The sequence below is a fragment of the Thamnophis sirtalis genome, unplaced genomic scaffold (assembly GCF_051295495.1).
Source record: "Thamnophis sirtalis isolate CommonGarterSnake01/CBP01778 unplaced genomic scaffold, rThaSir2_p1.2 scaffold_1, whole genome shotgun sequence".
In the NCBI taxonomy this organism is placed as follows: domain Eukaryota; kingdom Metazoa; phylum Chordata; class Lepidosauria; order Squamata; family Natricidae; genus Thamnophis; species Thamnophis sirtalis.
Genome location: NW_028261381.1, coordinates 127,657,373 through 127,669,358, shown reverse-complemented (window position 1 = coordinate 127,669,358; position 11,986 = coordinate 127,657,373). Strand labels below are relative to the sequence as shown.

The 11,986-nt window shown below is 37.5% G+C and overlaps 1 protein-coding gene across 7 annotated transcripts in view; it reads right to left on the bottom strand.

Annotated features, from left to right (window-relative positions):
• Positions 1 to 3,395: 3,395 nt before the first annotated feature.
• Positions 3,396 to 11,986, bottom strand: part of TTLL5 (tubulin tyrosine ligase like 5) — a 146,170-nt gene continuing 137,579 nt past the window's right edge. For all 7 annotated transcript variants that reach the window (XM_087724422.1, XM_087724409.1, XM_087724413.1 and 4 more), the window contains one exon: positions 3,396 to 3,995. In XM_087724422.1, coding sequence (XP_087580548.1) covers positions 3,955 to 3,995 — 41 coding nt within the window. In that variant the 3' untranslated portion in view covers positions 3,396 to 3,954. The remainder of the gene's footprint in view (positions 3,996 to 11,986) is intronic.

The following is an 11,986-nucleotide window of genomic DNA, read 5'->3' as shown; positions in this document are numbered from 1 at the left end:
GTATCACATTGAAAAGGTTATCTCTCTGATCTCCTTAAGGACCTAACAACTAAAAAGAGCCCACACTTTTAAAATCACTGTTGTTTCAGTATGTTGCTTCAACAATGGATACAGGCATATTCAAAAAGCACTACTGTACTTAACCTGACTGCTGACGCATTCTCCCTATTGCTTACATGCCAGTTTCACATAGCAATAGCACAAGACTTATATACTGCTTCACAGTGCTTTTACAACCCTCTCTAAGGCTTTTATAGAGTCAGCCTATTGCTCCCAATAATCTGGGTTCTCATTTTACTGACCTTGGAAGTTTGGAAGGCTGAGTCAACCTTGAACCTTAGATTTGAACTGCCAAATTGCAGGCAGAACTAGCCTGCAGTACTGCATTCTAACCACTGCGCCACCGCAACTCTTATTTAGACATTGGGTGGATACTTTTTAAATTATTAACTACAAGGATATAGACAGGCTGAATGAGGAAACAGGTATAGGGTGGTAGGGGGACGTTCTCTCTATGCCCCATTCTAACTCTCCTGTAGCCTGGAAGTAGTCACCTCATGCAGATCAGGACAATAACAAAGGTGTTTCGTCCCCTGCTTCCCCTCCCCCCATTTGGGGGGTTCTGATCACATTGGAATTCTGCATCTTTACTTTAAAACATTTTGCTACTGAAAGAATAGTGTTGGAAGACCTGAAGGGCCTGGTTAGAGATAAAGTGTCATAGAGAAATGTGGAATGCTAAGAGTCACACTGATTAGATGGCACAACATAAATCGGTCAATCAATGAAAGCATAACAGATATTCCTCAAGAGGAAGAACACATTTGGCTTCCAAACTACATGGAGGTCCTTATGCGGGGAAACAGAAAACCACTTTTTTTAGCACTTTATTATTTTGCTGCAAACAAGACAAGTGAGCTATTGGGGTTTGCCAGTTCAAAATGTGGCATTGAATTGCATAGTTTTCTTCTTTATTTCTGTTAAACCCTAGCTAGGCCTCTCTCTAGCACAACCTTATTACTGTTCACTTTCTATCATGCTGTTCTAATTGCTAATAAGAAACATTTTTTATGAAACATGAAAAATTCCAGATACAGCAGCTGGGGTGGTGTCAATCTATCATATCAACTCTTTGGCTAAGAGCCTGTGGCAGGAAAACTCCAATTCAGATAAGAGGGTACTTCCCACTCATTGCTTAGCTTTTAGCCTTCTAATTTTTCTCTTAAGATCTCTTTGAACAAGCTAAAAGTGAGGCAAGTAACTGTCCCAAGGACATACAGTACTTTACTGTGCTTTAACTTTTGTGGACAAGAGACACCTCTTGATTTCTGCAATAATCTATATAATTTTGAAGTGAAATCTCTTGATTTCTACAATGATCTATATAATTTTGAAGTGAAATATTTATAAATAAACTACAACATATAAAATTAATCATCTGGAATCTTTTTCTGCTGTACCATTGCTTCTGATGTTACTTAAAAATAAATACAGGTGGATGCAATTTTTTCCCCCAGCAAGATATATTATTCTTTTGAAAACTGAGCTAGATTTTGATTTCCATATGCAATTTCTGCATAACTTTATTTCCGTGCTTAAATGTCAGCCTCTTACATAACAGCACATTCGAATATCAACTCTGCAGTCTTCAACAAAAGTTTTAGATTTAATTATAGAACCACCTTTACCATAAAGAACGAAACATCTCATTTTATACCTTTCACTATCATAGTTCCTTTTCTGCAACACAAAATATCTCCAGTACAAAATACCTCTAAAGCATATATTAATAATTTTGATCAAAATTAAGAATGAGGACAAGCCGAAGAAACTTGCCGGAAGATTGCAAATATTGCCACACCCTACAAAAGATGCACTTTATTTTCCTTAATGTGGCATCTTATTTGATGCCCTCTAAGATAATGCAATTTTATAGATAAGACAAAAGCTTAGTCTTATGCTGGCAATCTATTGTGAACAGGTAAACATTTAGAACTGTTTTGATGTTCAACTTCCATTATTTCTGTAGATGAACAGGAGTAGAACAAAACTAAAAAAAATCTGAAACACACAGATGATATTTGGCATGAAAGTAGCACATATTTATAGAATTGTCTTAATATCTTGAAAATACAATTCTGGATCAGATGGCAAGGATCAGAGTCACAGCTACTTTATTAAGCAGGGCATATCTGGGGGACTTAAGGATTTTTCCTAGATGGCATCTAACAAGCTGGTTTTGATTTTTGGTTCTAGCAAGGATATATCAAGAAAATGGCCTTCAGTTAGAGTACTTGAAAAACAAATACTAAAGGCAATTTCTTTTTAATCTCAAATATCTTATTAATATTTGTCTATAAACCCCTTTTCCCCTTTCAGTGCAAAGGCTCAAATTCATTCAACTTCTTGGGTCTTGTGAAATGTCAATGTAAGACACATATGTTCAATGTTCAGTGTCACTGAAATAATTGGAGAGTTTGAAATTCTGATTTTAAATTCTCTAATTAGTTTTTTCCTAGATGTGAAAGTACTTGAACACAATGGGAATCATTTTATTTAGAAACCTGGAAGCAAAATCGGGGGAAACAAAATGGTATTCAGTATCACTCAAAATCTGTTACTCTTAGCTGACATTTGCTATTTAACCAGCATTAAAGTTGAACTCCTCCTCCTTATCTTGTCCACTAACATGACAAAATCCACATATAGGGGTTAAAAAACATTACCTTCTCTGTGAAGTTCAAAATAAACAAGATAACTCCTTGACAAGATGGAGTAGCTGAGATATGCAAAGAGCCACAAGTAAACCTCAGAAATTAAGCTAGAAAGCCATTTTGGTGAAAATAAAAATAAGAACGAATAAAACTATACAGTAAGTGGAGAAACAGGCACATAGTTTAAAAACAAAAAAAAATTCCCATAAAAAAAGAAAACCCCCTGAAAATAGTCCTGCATGTATGCATGATATTTTCCATCACTGCCTCATTCCATGTAGGTTTTGTCACTCCTCCACTGCCTTAAATATTAACTCTGGCCACCTGCCACACACATGAGTCTTAAGATACCCACTTAAAAATTATGCATAGGACATACTTATTGCAAGCAAAAGATCTGAATAGAGAAAAAGATCAAATTGTGATAATAAAGTTCTGTTTGCTTTACAAATCTTTCAAAAGTTGAATTACTGATAAACAAAAAAGCATTTAGAGTGTTAAATGAAGCTATAATGATAGCTGATGAAGCACCTTTGTTCAGATTCATCATCTACAGTGACAATTTCTATGAAAGGGCCGGGTCTTGGAAACACAAATTATTAAGAATATGTGAAATGTGAGGAAGAACATAATACAAGGAAAAAAGCTGGAATAAATTGTCAACTAATTGTGGAGAATAAATTATAAGTTAAACGAACAAAATGATTGACTTTATTCACAGACTGAGAATTTTTATGGCTTCTTGCCAACATTGAGAGCATCCAGCACAAGTGTCTATATAATCAGTCATCATTTTAATCACATGCGTTAACTGTAGTCATGTTGTGCGAACTGTGTCCACCATCCAGTAGAGAAACTTCATCATGCTCAGGGGAGGCCGAAATGTCTAACTGGAAAGAGAAATCTGGGCCCGGTATACATAATATAGACACAATTCAGAACTTCTATCTTATGAGCCATAACCTCAATTTAAAGGCTATTTGGTAGAAGATGTGATATAGAACACAAAGGAAACCCTGAGACTTGGCAGCAAAAGCTCCGTGGAGTAGAAACCTCATGTCAGAGCTTGAACGCTATTTCCACAAACACTCGGCTGTTTTTCTCTCCTAAGGGAAAATTCTGGAGTCTGAGACAAATCTTGTTATCAATCTGGGTGTAGCCAGGAACGTGGAATGATGAACAGTCATTCCTGCTTCATCTCCTCCTTGCATGCTGAAGCACTGAACTGATTGTTCATTATTTAGGAAGAATCCTTCTTCAAAAAATAACCACAAACAGGAGCTGAAAGAAACACACAAAAAACATACATAACAGTTTTCAAAACACGTACACTGACTTGCAAGATGTAGGAGTTTCTCTTAATACAACTGGCAAAACTGAATGGACAATCCACAAAGCTTTAATGGCTGCCATTGGAAATGCTACTGTATTACTTCTAATCCCTTTTTCTGGGCTTCTCATCTATCAGAGATCAGAAAAAGCTCTGCAATCATCTCCTTACAAAGATTTTGGGTAACTTATATGGAAAGAAGTCCTAGTTGTTCACTACATGATATCTGGTGTGCTCCAAGTTGGAGACCAATATTCCTGGAAATAGTGGATGTTTGAAAATATGAACAATACATTAAAACAAACTCTTCACCTAATGTTGCTAAATGTTGCTAACACATGTTATTGTATTTGTGATATTATTTTTCAGTCTAATCAACTGGCATTCAATAGTTTTATTCATATGAAGAATGTGTGTGTGTGTGTGTGTTCTATTTCCAGATTATAATACCCATATCCCCCAACTCCTTCAACAATGGGAACCTAATAAAGATAGAAGCAAATATGAAAATAGAAGATGATTTACACTGCTTTCATAAAATATTTCATTTAAATGCTTTTCTAAGGTACTTTCTAAATTCCCAGCATCACATGAAACTGGAAGATGTTTTATGGCTAATTGTCTCTAACACAATGGTGGTACCAAAAGTATTACCAGCAATTTATCAGAAGGGACCTTGTCCTCGGCTTTTCATGAGTCTTCCATATTTGATGAAAGACAGAATGCAAAACTTCTCTTGAGATTTTATCTTCTTTTTTATTAAGACAAACAGCATCTATTTTGAGTTGTATTCCTTAGCAAGATTAATTAAGCTAGAAAAGCGAGGTCTGAGCTCTCCCATCTTCTCCTGCCCATTTTTACTGATAACCAGCAGGAAAGAAATGAAGCCGTGGATTGAGATTTAAAATGTACTGCAAAAGGAATGAGTTTTTTTTTCTTTGCTGAACATTATACACCTTACGCTCCTTATGCATTTAAGTTCTTTAATGGCATATGTATGCATTCAATATTGTTGATTTAATCTCTAAATAATGTCCTATTTCTGAGACAAAAGATACTGACAGTATTTAGGCTGGCAGCCTTTTGGCTGGTAGAGTATATCTTCCTTCTTTCTGGCTCCCCCCCCCCCCCCGATCCCCTTTGCTGGGTAATTTATGTCTCATGTTGGGCCCCACTTTTCTTTAGTGTACTTTTCTGTATCATGCTCTTGTCCATTTCATGAATTGTGTCTTGGCGTCTCCTCAACTTTTACTACACTTCAACAGTAAAATACTGCCCAGCCCAACTCAGGATCTTCAGCCAATACTGCTCTTTACTAAAGCCAATACCCGGTCTTCAACAGCAAACACTGCCTAGGCCTAACTTAAGTTTGCCAGCCATGACATTTTCATCAAATTTCCTTCTTCCCAAAGTTTCTGTTTTTTAAAAACTTTACCTCTGCCAGCTTTCCCCTGAAGAAAAAGATTCCTATCAGAAACTAAGCTCTCTCCTACTATCAGCTTCTCCATCATCCAACCAGAATACATTACCTGGTTGGGTTTCCGTCTGCCTATGTCAACCAGAATAGAGCTGGAAGGGACCCTGGAAGTCCTCTAGTCCAGCCCAAGCAGGAGACCCTACACCATTTCAGACAAGTGTCTTCTTAAAAACCTCCAGTGAGGAACTTCTGAAGGCAAGCCATTTTACTGGTTAATTATCCTCACTGTTAGGAAGTTTCTCCTTAATTCCAGGTTTCTTCTCTCCTTGATTAGTTTCCATCCATTGTTTCTTGTTTTGCCTTCTGCTTTGGAGAATAATTTGACCCTCCCTTCTTTGTGGTAGCCCCTCAAATATTGGAATACTGTGGTCTATTTGCTGAAGTCTAAATATACAATGTCTACAACATTTTGCTGGTCTATTAATTTAGTCACTTTGACAAAGAATGAAATAAGATTGGTTTGGCATGATCTGTTTTTAACAAAACCATGCTGGCTACTAGTTATAACTTTGTTTCTAGATGTTCACAGATCTGTTTTTTGATTATCTTTTCCAATATCTTCCCAGGTATTGATTTTAGACTGCTTGGTCTATAGTTTCCTAGGTATGTTTCCCCCTCACTTTTTAAAAAAAAGATAGGAACCACATCAGTTTTTTTCCAATCATCTGGTAGCTCCACAATGCTCCAAGATTTTTTTAAGATATGATTCAATGTTTGTGAGATAATATAAGGTCCTTCAGAACTCTGGAATGTAATCCATCAGCTCCCGGTGATTTATATTCATCAAGGTCAGAAAGGTGTTCTCTTACCATTTTCTTGCTTATTTCTAATCTGTCTTTTACAGTTATGTTTTTAGTAGGTTGGGCTCCAGTTTCTTTCTATGTGGAGACTGATGCAAAGAATGAGTTAAGCAGCTCTGCTTTCTCTCTATTGCATGTTACTTTCTTGTTATCTTCTCTCTTTAGTGGACTGACTGTTTCCTTGAGTTTTTTCCTTATTATTTATATGTTGAAAGAAACTTTTTTAAAATTATATTTGACTTTTGTTGCATGTCTTTGTTCATTCTGAGCCTTTGCTTTCCTAACCCTAACCCTATAAAGCACTATGAAGCAGTATAAGGAGGTCTAAATGCTATTGCTATTAAAATAAGTTTAGGTTTCATATGATGACTGGAGTCAAAATAAATATTTGTACTTCACTCTTATATTTTTTTGTGATTTTTGTGATTTTATTGAGATTTGTAGGCCGCCCTTTTCCCTGAGGGGACTCAGGGCGGCTCACACAAAATCGGGGAAGGGGAAATACAGACAATAACAGAGACACATATAATAAAAACAGTAACCAACATGCATTCATCATTCGGGAGGGGCAACTATCTTCATCCCCAGGCCTGACGGGCTAGCCAGTTCTTCAAGGCTGTGCGGAAGGCCTGGACGGTGGTGAGGGTACGAATCTCCACGGGGAGTTCGTTCCAAAGGGTCGGGGCGACTACTGAGAAGGCCCTCCTCCTTGTAGTTGCCAGCCGACACTGGCTGGCCGATGGAATACGGAGGAGGCCCAATCTGTGTGATCTTATTGGTCGCAGGGAGGTAATTGGCAGAAGGCGGTCTCTCAAGTAATAGCAATAGCAGTAGACTTATATATCGCTTCATAGGCCTTTCAGGCCTCTCTAAGCGGTTTACAGAGAGTCAGCATATTGCCCCCAACAATCTGGGTCCTCATTTTACCCACCTCAGAAGGATGGAAGGCTGAGTCAACCCTGAGCCGGTGAGATTTGAACCGCTGACCTGCTGATCTAGCAGTAGCCTGCAGTGCTGCATTTAACCACTGCGCCACCTTGGCTCTTATATAACTCCAGTGTCACTGTATAAATTGGATACATCATAGGAAGAGAGCCATGCTAGTGTATGGTAACCAAAACTCAGAAAGACTCTGGCACAGATATATAAATTATAAAGAGTTTATACAAACAGCTATGAATATTGGTAATTGAGACCTTATTTCCCCCTTCTGTTGATTTCTACTGTGCAACAACAATTGCCTATTTAAGTTAACAAATGATACTTTCCTCTTTGCTAGGCCTACTTAATTTATAGTATTTGGATGCCCAGGAGTGTCCTGGACCCCAGAGGCCACTCACATACTGTCTCTTGTGCTTTTATACGCCTAAACATTCCCCTCTCTCACTTCTCTCTCTTTCATGCACATAGTTCAAGTGTCTACATATAATCAAACACAGGTACATGCTGAATTATTTCCAGATGTTCAGATATCTGGCCTATGAATAGCAAATGTGTGTGTGTGTGTGTGTGTGTGTATTCTCTTCCTTTACTCCTGTTGATATTTTGAACACAAGAGTGAACATTATTATGAATGCAAAAAGTTTCTGAGCATCTGAGTCACTATCGGCTTGATTTCCTTTTCTCTAATATCCTCAACTGTAATACTTATTTATGTATACTCTGCCTTTATTATTTTTACAAATAACTCAAGGGGGCAAACATGTCCAACTCACTTTCCTCCTTCTATTTTCCCCACAACAACAAACCTGTGAGATGAGTTTGGACTGAGAGAGAATGTCTGGCCCAAGGTCACTACTTCCCAAGCACATCCAGATAGGCCTATAATCTATAATGTCTTAATCTATAGAAACTTTAGAAAGTGTTTTCCCACTTTAAGAAGTGTAGACTTCAATTCCTTGAATACCCCAGCCAGCAATTCCCTCATTAGACTTCTCTATTGACTTTGCTTGTCAAAATGACACAGAAGGTGATCAAGACATTGCAACTGTCATACTGTTGTAACTTCGAATGGTCACTAAATGGACTACCTGTATAACAGACCTAGCAGATCCTCCTCTCTTAGGTCCATGGCATAGTGCAAAAAAGGAAAATGACAAAAAAAGAAGTCAAAACCAAAGCCGTAGCAGCTACAAGCTATAGGAATATCACCTATTCCTATATAGTTCCAGCTCCTGCCACCTCAAATCTAAAAGCCTCCAAACCTCTGGTAGAGTAAAGTTGGCAATCCCCAGATAACCATCATCAATGGAGCTTTCTGAAAACTAGCAGTCTTGAGTAGTCATCACCATTAAGCTGTCACTGGCATCACATCCAACATAGAATTTTGCAACCATCCCCAGGAAGATGACTCTCCAGTCTGGACCATCCTGTGGCTGGAATTCTTGTGCTGCCATCCAGCTTATCAGCGATACTGATTTGGCTATTGCCTGCTCTCTAAGGAGCCTCTCGCTCTGCTTTGCCAACTCTGATTTCAATCCACCAAACTTTTCATGGCAACCTGACTGCACTCTAGCCACTCAGCAGGTGATTGAATTGAATTGAATTGAATTGTTTATTATTTATAGGCCGCCCTTTTCCCTGAGGGGACTCAGGGCGGCTTACAATTCATGGGAAGGGGAGTGCAAGACAATATAACACAATACGTGAATAAACAAAATAATAACAATAAAACACAACAGTCATTCAACATTCGGGTGGGGCGGCGTAATCCTTATCCCCAGGCCTGACGGGATAGCCAGATCTTAAGGGCTGTGCGGAAGGTCTGGACGGTGGTGAGGGTACGAATCTCCACGGGGAGATCGTTCCAAAGGGTCGGAGCTGCTACAGAGAAGGCCCTCCTCCGCATAGTCGCCAGTCGGCACTGACTGGCGGATGGAACTCGGAGGAGGCCTAATCTGTGCGATCTAATAGGTCAAAGGGAGGTAATTGGCAGGAAGCGGTCTCTCAAGTACAGAGGATTCCAGAGGACTGGCTCTCTGCCAGCCTCCCAAGCCACTGCTGCTGTTTCTTATATTGCACCAAACCAAGAAGGTCTTCACAAGCCTCCAATTATTCCAAACACTTCAGATATTCATATAATTGCCAAACTCTCTATATACCATTCTCTTGTCACCCTAATATCACCAGATATCTGGATTTCTAGCAACCAACACTTGGTCCTGACACTATATTTTTTTAAAAATAGAATTCTCTATTACGTATAGCTAAACAGATATAGCAAGATAGGGAGGATTTTGAACTAGAATTGTTATTAATCCTACTTGGCATGTGAATTATATTAATTAGCTTGATGTAGCCAAAAGTATGAAGAGTATCAAACTGTATGTGCCATATCTAGCTAATTGACTTGGAGCCTAGTTATTTTCCAGACAACCTGCTCCAAATGGAATCTGCTTTATGTCCATGGAGCGAATGCATGCTAAAAATCTACACAACCACACAATCGGGTGTGACAGGAGGAAACTTGGAAGTGAACATTCTCTTGGAATTCCTATTTTATGAAAGATTTTTCTTCCAGGAATAAGAATACTCCATCCCTTTTAGTATTTCATAACTTAGTAACACCTTGATTATTTTGTTAGGCCTCTGGGAACTGAGGAGAACCACTCTATATTACCCTGGGATAAATTATGGGCAGATGGTATCGTGTTCTTACTATATGTATCTTAAATTTTTGCATACCTAGATCTGATACATTTGTATTTTTATTAATGAATTTGTTTTACATTTCTTGTACTATCATTGTCATAATCAATATAAAATCTTGCAAGCTGTATAAACAAAAAAGGGCAAAAATGATAAAAAAATCTGATGAAGAAATACTTAAGCAAAGGTTGAATACATATTTATCCATATGATTTCATTTGAATTCCTGCACCAAACAAAGGATTAGATGAAATCCATAAGAGTTTCAACTCTATGCTTTTTCATGTTCAAGATCTTCAGTGCTGGGCAATTATCAATAAATATAATCCACTTTTAAAAATGAAGATTAACACCAAATAAATGCAATGCTTAAATAAAAGATTAATCAATTTAGTCAAGTGATTTTGCAGCATTGATTAATTATAATGTAGCCTTAATCTATATATCATATTTATTGCTAGTAATACTATATTTATTGCATATTTGATATTAATTACCATCTTCCATTTTTAATGAAGCCTTGTTGATCAGTGATCAGACATAGTTTTGTTCCATTTTGTTCCATCAACAAAATATTTTGCCAAATATTTAAGTTTCAATTTAAAATAATAATGAAAATTGTAAGATAAAAATATGCCTAGTGTAATCTGTAACATTACATGTAAGGTGTTCTCAAAACTCAGGAAAATTAACTTTTAAAATATTCTATTCAGTGACAATTCATTTTGTGTAGACTAAAATTCATTTTGCCAAGGGTCCAAGTGTATTTAATGTGCCTGTATTTTGTTATTTCAATTGTAAAATACAAAAGTGGGAAGGTGAGTTTAATTCTTTCCTGCCACATTACTGTGCTGAAGAAAGTCTGTCTTCCAAATGGCATTTGCCTATCAGGCTGGGAATTTCCACTGATATCTTGCAACAGCACTATTTGCATTCCCCCCCCCTCTATATATCCCCCTGTGTATGTCTTTGACTGTACAAGCATATACTTGCCAACAGAGTATAATGATTCATATATAAGATAAAGTAGGTTTTAGTTTATGAATGTTTCAACCACAACAAATCTATTGATTTATTAAACCTGGAATCATTAAGAAAGGGAATGGAATGTACTACTGACTCAATAGCAATGTCCTTATATAACTCTAAGATTGACTGATTGATGAGATTTAAAGACCAAGCACCTCCACAATGACCCTGGCATCTTACACTAAAAAAACAGTTGTGTCCAGACAATAATGCTCCCTATAACAAAAAACACAACTAGCAGGGGGCTCCACAAGCACCCTGGTTCCAAGGCTTGGGAGAACATTTTTTAAAGACTTCTGAAATTATCATCAGGTTGGGAACCAAAAGAGCTCGGAAGTGGGGTGATGGTGGAAATACCATTGCCAAGAGCAGATACTAAACACTTCTTGACTCCTGACAGATGGCATTGTTTGATAGATGGCCATGCTATATAAGACTACCTCTGGAACAATGTCTTCAAACCTCAATAATATTGAAAATCTGAAAAGAACAGACAAGAAGGAAATAGTAGATCCCTCTGAGGAAAAACTACAATGATTGGGGGTCTTTTAGCCCAGAGAGAAGATGGTGGTCATTATAAGGATAAAGAGCTCATATGGCATTGTGTATAAGGTATTGGACTAGAAGGGACATCCAATTCTAACTTCTCAGCCACGGAAACTCACTGGATGACTTTGAGTAAATCATTCTCGCTCAGCCTAACTACTTTAGACAGTAATAATTGTGAGGGGAAATAGGAGGGAGTGTTATGCCATCTTAAGCTCTTGAACAAAAGGCAAGATATAAATAAAAAATATACGAAAAATTTAAAATACGAATACAGACATATCTTTGTTTCATTCCTTTGGCGGTTGGGATAGGCATACTCAATTCTCATTTGTTCATTCATGTAATCTGCAATAGTGGTGTCATTATTCAGTATCATCATTAGTCAAAGAAGGTGATGATTGGTGAAATAACCTGTCAATTTTTTCCCAGAGTGTCTCAC